The sequence below is a fragment of the Argiope bruennichi genome, chromosome 10, assembly GCF_947563725.1.
Source record: "Argiope bruennichi chromosome 10, qqArgBrue1.1, whole genome shotgun sequence".
In the NCBI taxonomy this organism is placed as follows: Eukaryota; Metazoa; Arthropoda; class Arachnida; order Araneae; family Araneidae; genus Argiope; species Argiope bruennichi.
In genome coordinates this window covers 122,145,845-122,167,602 of record NC_079160.1, presented here as the reverse complement: position 1 = coordinate 122,167,602, position 21,758 = coordinate 122,145,845, and the positions used below count along the sequence as shown (strand labels likewise).

At 31.0% G+C, this 21,758-nt stretch overlaps 1 protein-coding gene across 5 annotated transcripts in view; it reads right to left on the bottom strand.

Moving 5' to 3' along the window:
- LOC129989456 (uncharacterized) overlaps positions 1-21,758 on the bottom strand; it is a 302,200-nt gene that overhangs the window by 80,253 nt on the left and 200,189 nt on the right. For all 5 annotated transcript variants that reach the window (XM_056098002.1, XM_056098005.1, XM_056098004.1 and 2 more), the window contains one exon: positions 11,738-11,895. In XM_056098002.1, coding sequence (XP_055953977.1) covers positions 11,738-11,895 — 158 coding nt within the window. The remainder of the gene's footprint in view (positions 1-11,737; positions 11,896-21,758) is intronic.

Below are 21,758 nucleotides of genomic sequence, written 5' to 3'. Positions count from 1 at the left end.
CACGAGAGTAGTAGAAAATATCAATGGGAATGAGCCTTAAGACTTTTAGTAATTAAATCTTGTCAGAAAACAGAATTTTGCATTGTTGAAGGACTCCATCAACGTGAATATGCTAGACAACACATCTAAATATTCGGAAACAATATGTTCAATAATACACATAATACATTCAAAAGTAGTTGGATTGAAACATGCGCGTGCATTTAAAACATGCTATACATAAAACAAGTCACACATGGTCATACACTCATGCAGGTTGGAGTCTGGATTGGGGAAGGTGTTGGGAAGATGAAGGCAGATGAAAAATCTTATCTCAACATAATCATTAAATGACTTCAAGACACATAAGACCGCATGAAAGTAGTATTATTTATGAAAAGGAAAATATTTCATTTGATAATTTGGATTAGAAGATATCTAAAGGAAATATATCACCTACAAAACATAACGTTACTTATTATAACTATCATCCTATTGTTATCCAGATGATGGAATAATATTATTTTCAGTTTAAGAAATTGAAACATTTTCTTTTGCAATATGCCCATTCTAATCATGGCCCAGTAGCTGATTTCCAAATCATTAGAAATATACATACAGTTCCAATTGAAGTGATATAAAAAATGTTTTATTTTGTATCATACAATAAATGTACTCTTATAAAAATTGCAAAACCTAAATTTTTATATAGTTGCCCGGTTCTGTTAGTTATATTTAATAGAATATTTTGGGCACAATCACGCTGAAAGGGAATTTCCCGTGACCAAAACGGATCGAAATTTGAAACTGATAAGAATAATAATTTTAAAAAACAATTTCAACAATTGCCTTAAGGAAGATCATGCAATCAATAGGTTCCAATGTTCCTAGATCGTCGTTAATGGGTCTGAAATTTCATAACACGTAATTCAAAATTTTATAACATTCAATTTTGGTCGCAAAAAAAGTGGATTTTTTCTGCTTAAAATTTAATGTGCCTAGAACATTTTACTATATAGGACTAAATAAGCTGGATAAAATTTTAGATTTAATGCATTTATCGACTGAAACAGCATAAAATATATTTCCTTATATCTTTTAAAGCATTTTTGAAATCGGAATTTTTGATCTGTAAATTTTTAGAAATTAGCTATGGGCCTCGATTATAAGGAACATCTTCTCTGTTATGAATATTAATATATTGTTTCATTTCCTACAGAAATGCTTAAAAATTAAAAGTATCAACAATTCATCAAGAATTAAATATCTTTCCCTTCTTTGTATTTGTTACGAATAATAAACTTTAAAAGGGTTCACACTTGAAAGCGGAATTTGACTGAAACACACATTTTTTATTAGTTCATTGAGGGCGGCGTGAAAGTAATCTGAAATGTATTAGATCGTTGTTTGGATGCGAGTCAGAAAAATCAATCACAGAGGGACTTTCGAGGCACGTCAGCAATATTTCTTTCTCGCACTCAATTGGACATATGAGGTAGTTCAGAAATAGAGTATTTTTTTTTTAAACCTTATACTTTTAGTTTCTCATAGTAACCATATAATATTGGGAAATTTTATAAATTCAGGAGATTCTTAATAAATACCATTCATTAATCTATTGACAGAATTAATTCATTTATTTGAAAACAAAAACTGCTTATAATGATAATTCACTAAAGAAATATGTTTTTGATATTTTTCAGTTTATTTATTTTAACAAAATATACGATTTTGACGCTTTCTTTGAAAAGAATACAAATCCTCTTCCTTCATGGAGCGGGTTTCGTTCACGTATATAAGGGTGGATTTACAGGAGCACAAGAAGGAGAGGTGGTGGAATGTTCATGCATGTTCTTCGTCACACAGCATGCATCAGTTTCTAGGGAAGTTTACTTTTTTTTTTTTTTGAATAAGTTGTAATACCTGGAGTACGGCAGTATATTTGACGTTCCAATTTTTTACTTTTAAAAAGAAAGTTTCAATACGACTCTTCACTAAACATCTAAAATAAGCATGTCATTCCCTAACTTTTTGCAGAGATGTGTCATGAAGAGAAAAGTTCCGCTTTCAAATACTTTCCGCGGTTATATCTTCTCCAGTCAAAAAAAAAAAATAATAATAATTATAAAATGCGTAATTAAAATAAAAAATATATAAATATGATACGAAAATCCTGTATTAGGGTCGATAGAATTTAATTAAATTCTGAATAAAATTTGGTTGAATAGAAAAGAATAACGTTATTTTTAAATTTTAAATTTAACATAGAATGGATTTTATAGATAAAGTATTCGAAAATCTTATTTAATTTAATTCAATATTAGATCATTTATTGTTTAAGTTTCGTAACGTTTTTAGCTGAAAGAATCAGTAATAGATTTTTATATAAAAAGTTATTAAAATATCTTGGGTACCACAGCATTTTGGCATCAACTCTTTCGTTGATGTATGATTTTGTTTTGGCAATTGATTCATCAATAATTCTTTTCTTTTTCATTTAAAAATATGGACACTGTTTCTAGAGATCAAATTTCGTTATGATCATTCGTTACTTCGTTTTCGTTATTTCGTAATTACTTAAGATATTTTTTTTAATGTTACCACGAGAGTTCTGAGACGATTTTTTGCATTGTCATTTTAAATACTTGAACCACGATTGTCATAACCCGCGGCAGAACCTTTACCCTGCGAAAAATTCCCCAAGCATACAGATTCAATATTTGTTAAACGTTGTTGATCAGTATCCATTCCATAGGTATAAAAATTTGGACAGTAAAATACAGATTCAGTGGTCGATCTGCCATCTAATCACGATGCAAAATGTTGCGGTACATTCCAAATAAACCCACGTAGGATCAAAACGTTCTGTTAATCTAGTTATACAAAACCACTTGATCCTTCTATAAAAAATATTCCGTATTGATACAATATTTGAAAGACTGATTTCTCTTAACAACACATCTCTGGTAACGGACAAACTGTCGTACTCCGGTGTTGGACAGTCCATGCTTCGAAACGGTCTTACCGGCGGGGCCACTTTCAGTCTCCGACTGATGGTCGAGTCAGCTGACCGGCTCCTGGGGGAGGCCCGGCTCTTACTATGATTTCTCTCCTCCGACTGGATCGGCAGCGAGCACAGGAAACACAAAGTGAGGACACTTTCAACTAACAGTTTACTTTATAAGTTTGTGCTTTCATTGTTTTTTTGAATAAGAACAACAACGCATTTTTGTAAGATTTTACTTTTTTGTGTGCATAAAGAATATTTATAGGAAAAGTAAAAGTTTTTAACATAATATAAAATAAAATACAATTTATTGCAAATCACTTTATCCCTAAGTAATACAAGGAACAATTGTTTAAATCATTTTATAGTTTGAGTCATTTTATTGTTTAAATCATTTTATAGTTTGTTTTAAATCATTTTATAGTTTGAGTCCAACAGCGCAAGGATCGCTACGATTATGCAGCGCTAAAATACAAATTTAATGATGTTTCAAGTTAAAAAGAAAAAAAAAAAGAATTATTACAATTCCGATATGTGAGGAAGTTTCTTGAAGACATAAAAATTTGGAGATAATAATAATGGATTTAAAAACACAGAAAAAGGAAGTGTAGGGAATGGCACTTTATATTGCAGATAATGATTTCGGAGTTTTTGCGAAAAGTAACTCATCGCATAAATTAATGAGTCTGACACGTGCTTTGAATGATTAAATTTTTAGTATCTAAATATACAATTAAGAAAAATGTTAAACAATCTATATTCAAAAGTCTCTTGGAAATGTTTCGTTATCTCAGGTTTCTTTTATCTTATTACAAGGATTGTAATAACAATAAATTCTCCGAACAGGAGCGGATAATTTAATAAGAATGTTATGTAAATTCGTATATCAAGGAGTAAATTATTTCAGACATTATGTATATGCTGATAGGATACGTCCTTTACTCAGACATGGGACAATGAATGCGTTGGTGCTTTTTCTGTAAATGGCAGAATCAGGTATGAATAATTCTCGTGGCCCAAACGAAAACGAACAATATGATATTTATTCGTTTCCTGATTCATTTTTTCAAAAGAAACTCGATCACTGATGGATGATGACGCACTACTGGATGGATAGCGTTTTTAAGTTCCTTTGCAGTTGTCAATTTCATGCCCCAATGATGGATGTAGGATTTAAGTTTTTCTCCATAAATTAGATTTTCTACATTTATACATTTTTTTTCTAGATTTATGCAGTTTGGTACCATGATACTTTCACATGCACGCACAAGAAATTTCAAAATTAAATCGGCGAAAACGCGTTTGATTCAGTGGGATATTTTGATATTATGTGGGAAATTCCTCCATTGTGCTTGGAATATGTTGACACAATTAAGAATCGAAATTCGAAATAGGGAAGGGTTCAAAAACATGCCTTCTATCCCAAAATCCACTATGATTAAAACAGAAGTTGTCCTTCTTTCACCATATCTTAATTATTTAAATATGTACATTAGTGAACCCGTTTCTTTGTTAAGTGAATAAGAGTAATTTATTCTCATATTATGAATTATAATTTGTAATATTTATTATATTTAACATGATTTTTTTGTATAGTTTTATATACTTTGAGCAATAAATAGAGGTTTTGTTATAAAAATGATTTTTTTCAATGGATCCCCACTCACTTGTCAGTACTCTGATATGAAATTAATGTTTTTACGTACTGTATTACAGTATTCTGTTTAAATACATCAATAAGAGTTCAAGTCTGTGGTTTCACCATCTTTGCTCATTTTTAACTCCGCAAAATCTTATTTAAGCATTTTTTTTTAAAGTTATACGAATAATAAAACTCAAATAATTTGAGTTCTACGCTATCTCCTTGTGTTATGGTACGCTGAAAGCGAATATTTTGACGATTGGATACAGATATTTCTTTGAATATTGATACCAGCGCACTTTTCCTTTATCATTTAGAATCATTTTATAAATCTGATGAATTCAGAAAGAATATAAAGCCACTGAAATTTTACCAAGAGCCATGTGACGATTTTGATTAAGCATCAGTTTTGGAGAATTTTGAGGTTTATTGTTACAGACTTTAGAGAAAGTTTAAAGTCATGACATTAGCAATTAAAATTATTTGAGGTTTGAGGGCTGTCTGGTGGTGACAGAGAAATAAGAATATTTTGCAAAATTGAGTACGAAATGCTATATATTTCTAAAAATGTAATGCTTCTTCTTTAAACTAATATTTTCTCTCATTCGCATCAGTGAAAAATGAGAATGAATAAGTCAGCTGTTCCTCGAACAAAATAAAAAGCGTTTGTTCTCTTAACGAGGAACAGAATTAAGGGAAAATTTTATTTTACATGACTGGGAAATAGAACAAAGAGGCAGAATAAATTAAAACAGCAACCCTTGTATTTAATTTTTTTCTAAAATTGCATCAAAATAAAAATAGTTTCTAATGAAACTAGATTGAGTTTAATAGCTCTCAAATAGTAAACCGTGAAAAAGAAGTCGTGACAGACGAAAAAAAAAAAACCTCGAAAATTAAAAAGGATTAAAACAAAAAAATTGGTTGCTGCTTTTTAATTGCAAATAGTTAACATATCCAGCTGTTTACAAGGCACAAAAACTATGGATCATTAATTTTTAAAAAAGAATATATATATACATTCTTAGAGCTTGTTTGTAAATTCTTCAGTACACGATAATTCAATGCTTACTAGTTAAAAATAAAGTTGAATGAAGCGTAAGACGTTTATGCAATTAAGATAAACAAAATAATGAACTGGTTTTTGTATGGGCAAATTAAAACATCCTTTTAAAAACAATAAAAGGTAGACTTTTTTGTAAATTTTGAAGATTTACTAAAATATTTTAAACACAAATAAAATGTCTATCTTCCACATAAAAATAAAATTAAAACATCAAGAAGTTTAGTATGAAAAATAATTGGCTAAAAAATAATAAAAAGTTTAAAAGTTGATTTATATCAAAAAATAACAAATTCAAATAATAAATCTGAAAATTTTTTTAATATTATTACGAACTTCAATTTAAAGTATGAAATTTCATTCTGATTAATATTAGCCTTTCATAAATAATTTTTATAAGTGAAAAAACTTTTACGAATACGAATTTTATTTATAACACGTTATTTCCTTTATGAATATAAAAATGAATTTTATTTAAGATTTATTCAGATAGCTTTTTTATTCATTATTCGACATCAATCCTATTTGAATTCATTTTTACAATAGTTTAATTTAAAGGTATTCAAAAACCTACTCAATAAATAAGTCTGTGTTGATTCCATTTAAATGAAGGCTACGGTAGCCTGATGGTAAGATCTCGGCTTCGTAATAGGATGGTTTTAGGTTGGAGACCAATTCCACCAAATAAATGTCGTGTATGTGTGTCTGGTGCAAATTAAATCCTTCGAGTCGAAACATTCTCACTCTAGTAGGGCGCGGAAGTTCGGAAGTTGGGAGGGGGGGGATGAAAGCTCAGATATCGTCCTCATTACCTGATTGCGGTTCAAAATGATGAAGTCTGTCCAAAAATAGTCCTGGTGTTGTTTTAAAAACGTGACGTTAATATAACTAAACAAAATCCATTTAAATGAGCACTAAACAATAAAAATCTAACGAGGTAAATATATCTTTCCGAATTTCCATAAATAAGAAATGAACAATTACATGGTGTATGTGTATCAAAAACAAATAATGATGGAAGCCTTCTTTTTTCGAGAATCATATCTCACAAATGGTTGACCTTACCAAAGAAAAGGCAAGTTCATCCTAGACATTAAAAAAAGGGCCAATTTCGGGAAGGTTCCGCACGACTGACCATTGCGGATAAGGGCAATTGGTCACAGTTGGTCGAGCAAGATTCTATCTGGAACCGAAAATATTCCCGCCCCTCTCAAAAAAAAATGTCATCTATTGCGATTTTTTAGGCCTTGATCGATGGAAGATGTTTTGTTCGATCATGTTCTATTTATTCTATTAAGAGAGATAAGATCTTCATTAGTTTAAAAAGAGAGGCGCATCGTGGTGTTTTCAGTAGGTATCCATTTTGAAAATGCTGAACAAAAAGCTGGGTGAAATAATTTAATTTGAGTTTTTTTTTCCACCAATTTGTGAAGTTGAATATACTGCGCGTAATTACAGGAGTAGATTATGTCCTGAGTTTACGGTTAGTTGACGAAGAAAAATGCTGAATACTCTGCATCAGATAATTTATATTCTAATAGGTCAGCTATAGATTTGCTATTCATTGACTTTTTGTCGAAAAATGAAATAAAAATTGCAGTTAAAATTTTCTCTGGTAATTGGACACGTCATTAAATGAAAGGCCAAATATTGTTTTCTAAGCGTAATAAGGACAGCTGACGTTTCATTACAGAAGACTTAAGACTGCTAAAAAAAGAATCATATGACTTAAGAAAAGAAAATTCTATGCGCTTCTTACCACTATGCTTTGACGTATTAATATGCAGAGTCAAATATAAGAACTTAAAAAATTGTTTTAAAAATAAACGAAACTAAAATTGAAATTGCTTTAAGGCATAATTTTTTTTCAATATATTTATTCATTTACATTTTGAGCGTTAAGTCATTCACACCCTTAATACAATAATAAAAATTTTCGATAATATTCATTAATTTATATTTTGAGCATTAAGTCATAACAGCTTTAATACAATAATAAAATTTTTCAATAATGTTCATTCATTTATATTTTGAGCATTAAGTCATTAACACCCTTAATACAATAATATTTTAAATCATAATTTTGGTTTTAAGTTGAAGGGCGGAAGACCGACGAAAAAATGTTAGTGTTGTTTTATGGACAAGTCTCCCTTCGTTACTGCGTCCCTTAAGGCTACACTAGATTCGCCTAATGGTAAATCCAGCCTTGGATGTAGCATGTTCCTGAATTTAATTGTGAGAAGATTGTTTTCGTTAGGTCTTTTGAAGGGAAATGGGTGCTCATTTGTGTTATACTTGATTGAAAATCTTAATGCATTCTGCCGGAAAAGGGGCGAACAATTTTACTACAATTTAAGTTAACAATAGTAGTCTTGTAAACAGTGTTATCTATAATTGTCGATAGATTCAAGCTGTGTTTTTACATAATTCTAACAAACTCATACATACATAACAAACACATTACATAATTCTAAAATACGCTATTTACATAATTTTAACAAACACAAGACGGTTTTGCTTCGTTCATATTCAAGGAACAATTGAAACATTTTACGATGATTTAAGGAAAAACTATTTAATCTCTCATTTTAGTTATTCATTCATTTTAATTTTTGTTGAGGAGTGATTCGTTTTTTATAAAACTTAAAAGGTTTTTTAATATGATACTTTAAGCAATTTTTTTAAAGTAGTTTTAAGGAAAAAGAAATGTAAGTTTTCTAATATATACAATGTTGGGGCGAAATGTTCTTTGATAAAGAAAATAAAAGTCTATGAAGAGATGGTTTGGTTTGGTAAGTTTTTTTTTAATTATTTAAAAATACAACTGGCTGATTTTAAAAGCTTCATTATCTTCATTCATGCCCTCAGAATTAAAAAAAGGGGATGTACCCATAAGAAAAAAAAAGTTTCTTTGAAATAAAGTTTAATTTTATTTTTTGTAAATGTACATTTAACTTCAAATAAAATAAAAACATCAAAAGACATAAAAGTTTGTTTTATTTTTAACTGATTTACATATCTTAATTAATTTATTTTTGTACGTTTTTAATGGAACGAAATTTTTAAAGGAGCAATGAAAGTTTTTAATGGAACAAAATTATTTGTAATACATGTGTAAGATATCCTTTCTAATCGTCGTCCAACAACTAGTTTCTAAATCTTTAGAAATAGGTGCATGCTTCCAATTTGGACAAATACTCTAAATGACACAACGAATTATATTTTATCTTGTCTGAGCCAATAAATGCAATTCGAAAAAATCACGGTAGTTGAATTTTCATACAATCCTCCGATCTTCTTAATCATATTTAACATTATTTCGACACATTAGCCTTTTAAACACAAAAAAGCTCCCTTCTAAGTCCTAAGTCAAGGAAGCGCCTTGTGTATATTAGTAGAATTTTCTCGTAGCTAATGAATTGGTTCTGAAGTAAAATAAAATCGCAATAATCATAGCTTGATAACTCTATCAATTTTTTCCAAAGATATTTGAAACGTTTTTATGCTTTTGTATATGAAGTGTACAGGAAGAATTGTAATCTCCAAAATATTAAAACTTGAAATTTTGAGGAATCTTCGCGTTTCAGATTTTCCCGAGTCTAATGAGAGAAGACATTTTTGGCATTATGTCTATCTGTCTCTAAACACGACCGAGAATGTTTTGATCTAGACAGCTGTCATTTGGCATTTGGAATTACTGCCAAATGTATAGATATATGTCAAATTTTGAATGAAATCCATTCAGAGGAAATATGCCTGTATGGTTGTTCGAGTACAGGTGAAATCGATAACTGCAAACCGCAAAGAGATACGTAAATAAGATTCGGTAAACAACTGTTTGAATCTAAAATTTAGACGTTTATGAAATTTTGAACAAAATCCATCTTACGGTTGACCTACTTACGGTTGACCTATTCTCGCATGCATGTAAACGCAATAACTCCTAAAAGCAGGATTGAAATCAATGAAATTTGGTATGTTATCTTGTGACTACAACTGTCATTTCGCGTCAAATTTTGGTGTCAATAAGTCGGCAAAAGCACTTCCAAATGAAATATTCTCGTGATAGATTCAATGATAATGCTAGATTTACGGCAGAGATCTGTTCTTCGCAACTGTCGTTCATCACTGCCACAGAAGTTATTCGCGGACTTACCCCATGTCAACAATTTCATGTGGACGAAGGTGCATAAGACTTTTATTGAATAATATGCGAGAAAATATCAAGGACAATTATCTTCGCTAGTTTTATTTAAAATGCCAGTATGTCAAAAATACTTCACTAAAATATTCCTGAGGCATTACATACATTTTAGACTATTTAAGTTTTGCAGTATTCCTTTTATTAATACAAACAGAAAAAAATTTAATTTTTCATGTCACTAAGAGCATTTTACTAACTAGAAGTATATGTTTATTTTTAAAGATTTAAAATGAAGATATGGGAAACGCTTAGAGTGGACAGCTTCTATCATGACTATAACCGTAAGTAAGTGCTAGAAAAATAATTAAAAAGTAAAATATATAAATGTATTGAGAGGTTTAAGTTAAAAATCCATGATCACTGGAAACAAATTAAATCGTGATTTTAGTGGGCAAAACTATACACGACTTCTACTTACTATAAGAAAAAAGCACCACACACGAATTCCATGTCTGAGTGGAGGAAACAATTTAGAGAAATTAGTTTTATCAATGAAAGATGCAGTCTGATGGGTTCATTAAGGATTACGTCATGACACACTTTTATTTAACTTGCGTCATGCGCGATAAACGGAATTTCTAAATCGATTTTCACTCTTTTCCTGATGTGTTAGAGTTCTTGAAACTTTGAACACTAGTGTGTTCTCGGTGGCAATTCTATTTTAACTCTTTCCGTTATTTAATTATTAGTTATTTAATTACTTTAATTAAATTTTGATTATGGTAGGGATTTGTGAAAATATTGGTTTCAAATTGACATGACAATTAAAAATTAGAATGAATTAAATTAAAAAATAACAGAAGAAATTAAACAAATAAAAATATTTAACCTTTTACTTGACTAATAAAAAAATGTGCTTAAAAACAGGCTTTAAAGTTTTAAAAATTTTCATTGCTCAGTATAGACAAATAGGTTGTGTCAGGATTAAACATGGAAGTTGAATTATTTATAGACTTCTTTCTGCCATTTCTTTCAAAATCTAAACTGTTAGTTACTTCACCTGGATTTCAAGAATTTAAAATATCTTTCAAATTCACTTACACACTTTCACGTATAGGATGTCCATTAAAGTCCTTCTACTTCTCATTATTTTGAAGCTGACGACAACTACTGCCATATACTTGATGTCTATATGGTAAAATGGTGACATAGTGATTGGTTATCTGGTGGTAAACAACGGAATGAACCTTTCTAACTCGGAAACGGTACAAGATATGACAAAAAATGACAAAATCGTAAAAAAGTTATCGATTTAGCATGAAAATAGTACTAGTAAGAATGTAAAACGCACAATTATTTGATCTCGACTTCCCAGTACTGTGACTTAACAACTTGTGACAACAAGAGAGAAGATAATCGTTTGAACATGAGTGTGAACGCGAACATGAGCCTACGGTGCAATCGTTAATGCAGGCAGAAAATAAAAGCATCTGATAATAAATAAGTATCTGTTTCATATTTTTTATGTTTTTAGTCGTAGAAAAAGAGAAATCGCCGTGAAACAAATGCGCATTTCACACGTTTTATTTTTACTTTTATGCCTTTAGTGCCTTTAACACTAAATCGATTTCTACAATTTTGTAATGGATCTTTTCCCCATATCTTCCTTCATTTTCGAGATAGGAACGCTAACTCCGTTGTTCGTCATTAGATGGAACTGCAATCGATTTCACTTTGCAGCGCATGGTCACTTTTATTATGCACAGACATTACGTTTTTGGCAATAGTTGTCGCCATTCTCGTGTTAATATGGGATAGAAGGAATTTATTGGATATTCTGTGTATATTAATGACGTCCATGAAAATTTTTTAATGAATTAAAATGGAATGGATGCAACTCACCCTGGCCCTCGAGTCGGCGTCCTGGGACACGAGACCAAGATGCGGGCCTACTTCGAGAGAGTCGGACGACTCTCCCTCGTCCTTGTCATACAACAAGTGGTCCCGGGCGGGCTGACCCGGGTACTTCTTCTTACGGGAAAGTGATGGTTCCGCAGATGCTGTAAAGGAAAAAGGAAAGTTTTAAATGACGGCTGGCTCAAACTTTTAAAAAGAAATAACATTCGTTTCTTAGAGTACTAAAAATTAGATAACAATTTTTAACAGAAATCTTGTTGTGCCAAAGTCAAAATCGTTAAAAGTATAAGATGCTAAAAAAAAAGTACTCAGAATGAATAGGAGAAAAAAGGTTGCCCAAATTAAAAGATAACAAGTTGAAATGAAAGAATATCTTTATTAGAAATCAGAAGAAATTGCCATGATCGTTGGAAGATAGGCTCCATCGTTTAGGTAGCAGGTTTATGCCTTTGGTATAGATAAAAGGTGGTAAATTCTTGAGGAAGTCCTTTACAGCTTCTTTCACTTCGTCGTACAAATGGAAACTGTCCCCCGTAATGCTCTCTTAACTGGCCCAAAGACGTGGAACTCCCAGGTGAAAAATCCGGAGTATACGACAAGTATTCCAACACTTCCCAACGGAATATTTTTTTAAGGTCGTCTGGGTTTCACGGGATGCGCGTGGGCTGTAATTATTATGGAGAAGGATCACTTGTTATGTGATAAGGCCTGGCCGTTTGCTTTTGATTGCTTTCTGTAGTTTCGTCAGAGTACTGCAGTATTATGTTGAATCGATACAGCTCCCTTGAAGGCAGGAAATCAATCAAGAGTGGTCCATGACATTCGAAGAATGAGAAACAGTACTACCTCTCGTTGTTCCGATTTGCACGCATCCATGTATAGCACGACTTTACTTCCGATCCATTTCCTCTACCACGAGTAGCTTTCACTGCTAAACGCTCTATGCAGTTCACACTTCCTACCGCCCTTTGTATCCCTGTTCGGTGGCATTGCTATAGCTGTAGACATTCTGACGCAATTGCAAGTATCCACTTTTCATTTGGACCACCGTTATAGTTAGTTCATAATAAATTTTTTAATGTTTGTGGATTTTTCCCATGTGATGTCAATAGAGATTTACTTCTTTACTTCCACAAGTTTTGCTTGAGTTCTGGAATTTTCATAAAAATATTATTTGAAACTCCAATATATCGTGTTCGAATAATAATCATGAATTAATGCACGGATTTTCTTGTAAGATTCGAGGAATCTTTCATCATTTTTTAATTTGGTTGGAATATAAATTTTAAATGAAGTGGTATATAGTTTCTGTATAAAAATTACAATAGCTTAAGAAAATGAGATATTGTTTCATTAGGACCAGAAAAAAGTTAGATGAATTTTCTGCCGTTGAATTATTGAGACTGAATAAGTTCCTTTAAAAGGTCTAAGACCCTGCTCATAAAAGTTAAAGAATAATAAACTAAATATAAAACGACGAAAAAAGGAAGCATTTCTATCCTTTTATATTAAACAAGAACATCGGAAAAGCAAATGACAAATCAAAAAATATTATGCGATTATTCCCAGGAAAGATACTTGGCAAAGTGCCATCCATAACATCTTTTTAACTACATCATTCACACAGTACCTCTCATGTGTTTGCCCTGGAGAAAGGATGACAGAGGATCCAGAAAAACTGATTCTGTTCTGTTGCTGCAACTTTGTGTGCGTTGGCAGTTTTGAGTGATCGTACGCTAGATTGAAAGTCAATAATACTCTCGGATAATTTGATATGCACTTATTCACACCCTCTGCAATCTATCCCTTGCCACTGAATCATGATTTAAAGTGTTCATTTGCATAATCATCAGCTTTCTATGACTTATAGTTTGATTTTCTGATTTCCCGTATAGTTTTGAAGATTTGGAAGAATTCAGGAAAATAAATGCATTTGTGCAGGAATTGGTATTGTTATTTATTTAAATGAATTAAATGAATGTTCAGAAGACTCAGAACCAAGAAAGAATCTAAAAGTTGAAAATGATGACTTAAGCTCAGCACTGATGGTGCCAGAAAATCTTTAAATACTGAAAGACATGATGTTTAAAACTGACAGTTTTTTTCCCAAAAATTTAAAAGTGTTTGCCTTTCTTATGTTGTGGAACGCACATTTGGAGGAATGCAGAGAATTTTGAGAATATTTTCTCAAAATATTGACCTGTTGCTCGTAAAACAGGATGTCAAATGTAGGGGAAGAGGAGGAGGACCTATGACTGGGGGCCAACTGCCTCGAAAATGATGCCAGTCAGGAGAATGTGTCATTAATGTGGATGGATTATGTTAAAGCAGCAGTCAGTCACAGCAAATCCGGTCGATACTGCCTCGTTCAGTGGTGGCTGGGTGGTTGGCTGTACACAAGAAGAAGTTTAATTTTCTCAAACTTTTCTTCAATAAGAAAACCAGCGGGGATGGTCTTTTCAAAACTTTCTCATATATTCTCTAATAAAGGATAATATTCCCTACTATGACATCGTAGAAGGCATAAATACTCAGATTTTTTTTCAGAGTCTACTACATGAGCATTGCATACTTCATAGTAAGGAAACAGGTACTTCTATTTTAAATGCATGTATTTGAGGAAAAATAGTTTCTCAACATCGATGTTTGGTGTAAAACTAGAATGCTTGGTAATTACAGCATGCGATTTTTGACAATTTTTTGGCGAGTAATGTTAACGTGTGGTTAACATAAAGTTACAATTGCAGTCACAAGATCATATAATACATTTCATTTGTTTAAGTTATTGCACGAAGTGAATACATAATCCAAAAGTACGGGCTGACAAACAGTTAAGAGCTTTTGACAGATTTGATTCAAAATTTCAAAAGAATTGGTAGCTTTTAAAATTATGAATTTAATGATCGAATTTCATCTACGTAAATCGTTATGTTTTTGAATGATCCTGTTTCGATGCATGTAAAAGTACAGAAGGACAGATGATCAACTTCTGGTCGAATGTGGTTCAGCATATGGTATAATACATTCTAGAACTAAATTTGTGTACCAAACGTTATCTATCTAGCTCTTTATTATTATCGTGTTCACTTATACGTGGATGGTCAGACTTTTACCAAAATAATTTCATTCAAAATTTGATAGAAATTTCAAACCTGACTTAGAGATCACAGATCAAATATTACCTGCCTTGCTCATAAAGTTTTTGAATTATTGCGTTCATATACACACAAGCATAATCTTTTTTTTAAAAAAGTATTTTTCGGCCTCGGGGTTGGTTGTTTAAAATGCAGAGATGTGTCAAAATCATGAGTTCGAATTTTTTGACAGTTACAGTGCTTTCTTTTTGTTTACCTTTCATAGGAGAAAGTAAAAAATAAACGCTTATTATTTTTTACTTTTTTTATTCGATTTGAAATACCGCCGCCCTTTCTTATTTTTTTTAACTAATATATAAAAAAAAATCAGGTTTTGCCACTTAGCAATGCAAACACATCGAATTTAAAAATGCCTTATAATAACTTTTACCAAACCAGTATAATAACAGTGCATGTAGAAGAAAATGCTCTCGATTTCTTTTCCTTAGTTTTTCCAACACGAATCTTCCTGTTTTCCAGCACTCACTCTTATTTATTTCTATACTTGGGAAGAAAGAATCGTTAAGATGATTCATAAGCAGTCACAAAAATGACTGTTTCTTCCGTTACAATTTCCTTTAACCTATATTTTAGCTTGCACGCTTTTATAATTTTTGATGTGAAATATCGAGATATCCGAGTATTTTGACACCATTTTAATTATCCATCTTCCCTCTCCTTCCCAGTTTAGGTTTAAAATACTCAATCCTGACTTTTATTTTTTGGTTCGCAAGTTTCTAATAGAAAATACTATTTTAATAGTTAATAATTTAGATTAAAAATGAAATCAATATCCCGAAACCTTCTCACAGACTTTCCAATAGCTTTTTTATCTTTTCCCACATAAAATGTGGACCTCGAGTGAGGCCGTGAATACTTTGCATAACATTGGTGAAAGATAGTTACGAAATAGAGACTTCTGGCGTGAATCTGGCATTTTTACTGAATCTATCTTGAGAATATGTATTTTGGACGACTTTTCACCAACAGATTGATATCAGCATTTGAACACGGAGCTACAATTATAATCGCAAGATAATATATTGAATTTGAAATTTTCTATGGATGGATTTCGTTCAAAATTTGACAGAAATATACAAGTTTGGTCATAAATTCATGTAATAAATTTCATTCATCTAGCTCAAAGCTCTTTTTGAAATACTGAATTCGCAGAAAGACATAATGTCATTTTATTTATTTATCTTTCTTTTTGACTCAGGGCGCTCTAAAACGTGGAGATTCGACAGAATTCTTAATTCGAGTATTTTGATAATTACAATATTTCTGTTATACATCGCATATAAAAAAAATAAAAATACCAAAGATTAACAAATAAACTATCATATAAATGTGTAAAACAATAAAAAAAACTAGAAAGTTATCATAAAAACTGTCTATAATCAAGCATCAATCGTTAAAGATTAATCAGACTTTGACACTGCATATCAAAAATTAACTTTGTTTATATTGAAAAACTGAATTCATTATTAAAATGATATGGATTCACTTCATTTTTAAACATTTCTTCGTATATGACTTTTAGACTATTGTACTATATTATTAAAACAAAATATACATTTTACAAACCCTAAATTATTCAAATGATATAAAACAATGCTGCAAATTGATTTTATTGTAGCCATATGGCATCTGGTCATACAATTCTATTTGACTGTCCAAACACAAATATATAAATAAAGAAATAAAAAAAAATATGTATAAATATATCTTTTTTTTAAATATCAACTCAAAAATACTTCTTTGACAATAGCAGATATGCAATAATTAATACTATAGCAAAAGTGGATTCAATACACTAAAATCAAAATGAATAAGTCAGAAATAAAATCAGTGAAAACCAATTTCTAAAAAAAATAGCTCAAATATTAGTATGCTGATACATATATCAAGTAAAATGGATTTACAATTACAAAAAAATCAAATTCTTGGTAATAAACAACAATCGTACCTTTTTATTTTATAGTCCCACAAATATGAGGAAGCACATTTCCACGAACAGTTATCTTTTACTATTTTTGGCACCATACGATGGCATGTGCACGCCTCTTACCAGGTGCAGTAACCATTTCTCCGTTTCAAGTCAATAAAGTGTCAACACAAAAGTCTCAAGGTTTTCTAGCTGCACGTCTCAATGGCTGCGTTTCTACCTATTGTTCTCTGAAGCATAATGCATAGGTAATATTGTGTGAGTATTGTAGGGGTGCGTAAAAAGCTCGTACGTCGCCATTTCTACGTCTCCATCAGATACATTTCTCAAAAGGCTTACGATACAATGCGAGATTGGAGATGCAACGATGACATTTTGTTACCAGAATGGCGATATAATGTTTGAAACTCAGCACTGACTTCTAGCTCTTTTTCCCCCACTCTTTCTTATACGATATGTATTAAAAAAATTAAGATAATTATTAAATTTTGTTCACCGTTTGAGGGAAGTGAAAGCGATCATTTAACCAACGGAAGTGGTCACCCCAAACTTTCTCGCGTACTTTCTAATAAAGACGAATTTGTAGACGCATTTTTCTCAGCCGATTGAAACAAAAATTTGACACCAAATTACAATTGCAATCACAACTTTATATACCAAATTTGATATATTTAAGTCATGCAATTTTGATTTTTCGCATTTACATAGCTTCTAAAAATACACACTGACAGATGGTCCATTCTTTGTTATATTTGACTCAAAAATTTAGATGGTTAATCTGTTTTTGAACCGAATTTTATCCATCTAGGTCTCTTCGTTTTGTAATTATCATGTTGACTCATTTTCGAACAGCCGGACATACAGACTTCCTCTGAATGGATTTTTCTGAAAATTTGATAGAAATCTGCACATTTGGTGTAAAGACCATATAACAAATTTCATCCATCTAGCTCAAAGTATTTTCGAGTTGTCACAGAAATAGACGAACGGATACACAAATATTATTATATATGAGTAAAATTTAAATAAAGGGAATGATTCGGAAATAAAAACATCCATCAACATTCAGAATATTGCAGCTAAGCACATGAAATAATTTTAAATGCGTAACAAAAATTGTCAGTTGAAGTTAAGCTTTGGCTTTTTGCCAGATACCTCTTCATTTCGGAATTCTTGGCAGATATAATGGGACACTGTCATAAAATATCGTCTCATTTTGCTGAAATTCAAGATATACGTTTTAGAATCAGATATGACAGTGCGTCAGCAAATTTCAATAAATGGCCTCTCATTTTTAAAGTATTATTAAAAAGTAGTTCAGTGACGTCTCAAATAAGATTATCTTTATGTTCGTGTGATTAGAGATGGCCAGAATCAGAAAAAAAAAATGACCACTAAAATGCACCCAAAATAAAAAATAAAAAAACTTAAAATAAATCAAATATATTATATTATATAAAAAAAGCTTTTAAACATTCACATTTTAATTCAGAGAAATAATTATAATATTTATGAAATCGCACAGAAATATAAACTATTATTGATGCATGGATCATAGAAATAAAATAGAATTAAATCAGAATATCAAATTAAACTAATACTATTTCGAAGACTCAAGCCATATAGCTTTGCACATTTATAAAATAACACAATAGCATATGTTTTATATTGATTTTTAATTCATTTTAGTTATGTATTCATGAGTGTACATAACTAACATTTCAGTATTTGAAGTATCTCAGCATTTCATCTTCGAAGGAAAAAACAATTAGTTAAAAAAATTTTCTATTAAAGCTTTTTTTTAAAAAATAAAGAGAGTCTGAATGTTAAGAATTTTATCAGGCAAAACAGATTTTGTTTCTAGGAATATGTGAAGGCGAGTCCATAAAATCTGTTACTAGACAATAGAAATAACATAAATCTTTAAAAGTAAATGTCAACACGAAATATTTCTCACTTCTAAACTGCATTCTAGCATTCATATAACGGGGAGAGGCCACCAAACACAATGCAAGTCAGTGCTAGTAATAAAGCGCATAGTAAAATATGACTGATAAAATCTCTGTATGTTTGAATGTGAAGATTTTATTCTACAATATTCAAAGCTCATAAATCTTAAAACCGATTTCAAATTTCGTTTCGTGAAATGATTTTCTTATAGTAAGAACTCACGTGAACAATATCTAGAGTAGGACTTATGAAATTGTACATTTCAATCCGAGCTGGTCGTCGAATTTGAACTCAAAACATTAAGAAATCAAGATTTGTAAAGAAACTTCAATAATAGGTATCCAAGATAGTTTAGAAAGCCATTTACGTTTTAACAATAGACAAGTTATCATTTCAATAGTTAAAAAAAATACTGCTGAAATACAAAGTATTTAACAACATCTTTTTTCAAAGCTATCTATTATTTAAAAGATTTAATTATTTATTTCTTACAGTTGAGATAGAGCTAAGGATTTTTTTCGAGTATAAAAGCGAGGCATATTTTTTAAATAGGAAAAGTGCTATTGTAGACAGACGTAGAAACCTTGCTTTGAAATTCCAACAAAGATTTTATAGCCGTCGTAGAATGTCGATAATCTTAGAGTCGTTCACTTCTGCAAACATTTACGTGTTGAATAAACATTCTCGAACCCGTGTTTATTCAATACGTCAGTGTACCTATTTCGATTTAGTAGGATTGGTATTCTTTTCTGAAACTCAACCTAATATATTTTAACTTGAACCTAAGTTCAGTTTTGGCATAGTACCTCTTGTCTTTTGCAACAAATCAGTGCGTTCACTTTTGATCTTCGATGATGGAGTTAACACGGAGGACGTGGCCTTACATTAGATCTCCTCAAGCGTGGGATTGATTTATTTGAGAGTCATTTTAATTTAAAAAGAAAGCCGGATAGACTGTATTTACAGATCATGAATGATACAGATATGATCTAACTGCATTTACAGATCATGAATTTCGTTGAAAAAGCCATCGTGAAATTTCAGAACGTAGCAATAAATGAACATCCAGCATTATTTAAAAATAAATAAATAAATTTATGAATAAAAAAAGTGTCAATTCTAACACCACACAGAAAACACTTCATTAATACTTTGAATACATTTCGAAAATTAGATTAAAAAAAAAGATTATAAATAGTAACTGTTCGCAATAGACATTTTATGTCATTAAAATATCGTCATCGTGCATTCATCCATTTGCTAAATATTTTCTTGAAGCAATTTGAATGTAAGGTAATTCAGAAAGGACACATTTAGTCATTTACGGTGAACAAAGAATTCATTTTTTCAATTTTTTAAAAACATTACATTCTTCCATATCACTTTTTATTATAGAAATTTGGAAATTGGAATGGAATCAGTTTTTGAGATGTGAGATTTATTTTCGCGATTCATGCCATGAAGCAATTGACTACTCACCTTTTTTCACTCTGCTGCGATTTAGCGTTTTTCATTTATTTATTATTTTTTGATAAAAATTCACAATGAATTTCCGAACTTGATGACGTGAGGGTAAAATGATAATCATTGTACTTTGAAAATCGTAATTCTTATAACTTATGAAATATGTTTGGTAAAAAATAACTATGTAACACGTATATAGCATGAATAATTATGTCTTCCGTTGATATCTACATCAAGCAGACTATTATTTTTATAGTCTTTTTTCAAAGTTTGCTTTATTTTACTTTTGAGGGCTTTTAATTTTTTTAAATCAAACAAGTTTCAAAATATGATTCCTAGACTAGTCTACTAGCTAAACACATGGCATGAAAACTGTGGCAGAGGTTTCCTTCATTTTAGACAAGCGATATTTGGAATGGCAAAGCTAGTGAGTTTCTAAAATGTATCTAGATGAATGATTTGTGACTATTTCGAGACGAAATATAAACAAAACCAGAAAGTATGATACTTCTTTTAAAAACTAGACTTCGAGATTTTAGTATATTTTAAGAAATCCTTGGTTTTGAGAAAAATGTTTTTGAAATCATGTTTCATTGTCAGTTAGCACAATATCTTAAAAGAAGCGAAAGGAGGAAAATTAATACGTCATTTTTAAACCAACATTGAAGAATGGTATGAAATTTTGAAAGAGAAATCATCAACCGATCCATCTAAATAGAAATGAAAGCGATAACTCACAGACCGAACAAGTTATATTGGTGACATTTGGCATGTCGGTTTATTTCTAGAATTATACATTTGAAGCCAAATCCGTCAAAATGCTAACTGTTTGTTGATCTTCTACTTATAGGCTGGTAAATGTAATAACCGAAACGTGCAAAAATGAGATAATGAAATTTGATTATGTTAGTATCGTATCTAGTATATATTAGTTGATATCAAATTTTGAAACGAATCAGTTAAAGTCGGAAATATACACTAAATTTACTTTTTTGTATTGCGAAACTTAATGCAAACCGTACTGTGATGTATGTATGAGCAGGAAATCGAGCACTACTTCTAGCTTTCCCCTCCCCATCTCTCTATAACATTTTAATTACTTATTTGGTAAAAAAAAATAAAAATAAATATTAGCATAAGATTTTACTACTTTTATACTTTAAATTGTAAACATCAACTTATATTCGAAAGTAAAAGCATATTGCAGAAAGCAAAAGCAGCGAAATAGGCTGGCTGCAACCGAGTTAAAGCTCTGTACTGTAAATGAAATGAAACGAATCATGACTAGAAAGAGAAGCGGCAAAAAGAGCGAAGCACTTTTGAATGATGCAGAATCCAATCGCTTCGCTGCAAGGCATAGTGTTGCGACCATTAAATTTTTGTATCAATACCTTCGAGCGATTTGATTCAGAGGGATTTCCCAGACTCCGAAGAAGGGAGGAGGCCAAGCGGATCGCAGACTCGCAATGAAGGATTCCGGGGACGCAAAAGGGCATGCTCGAATACGACC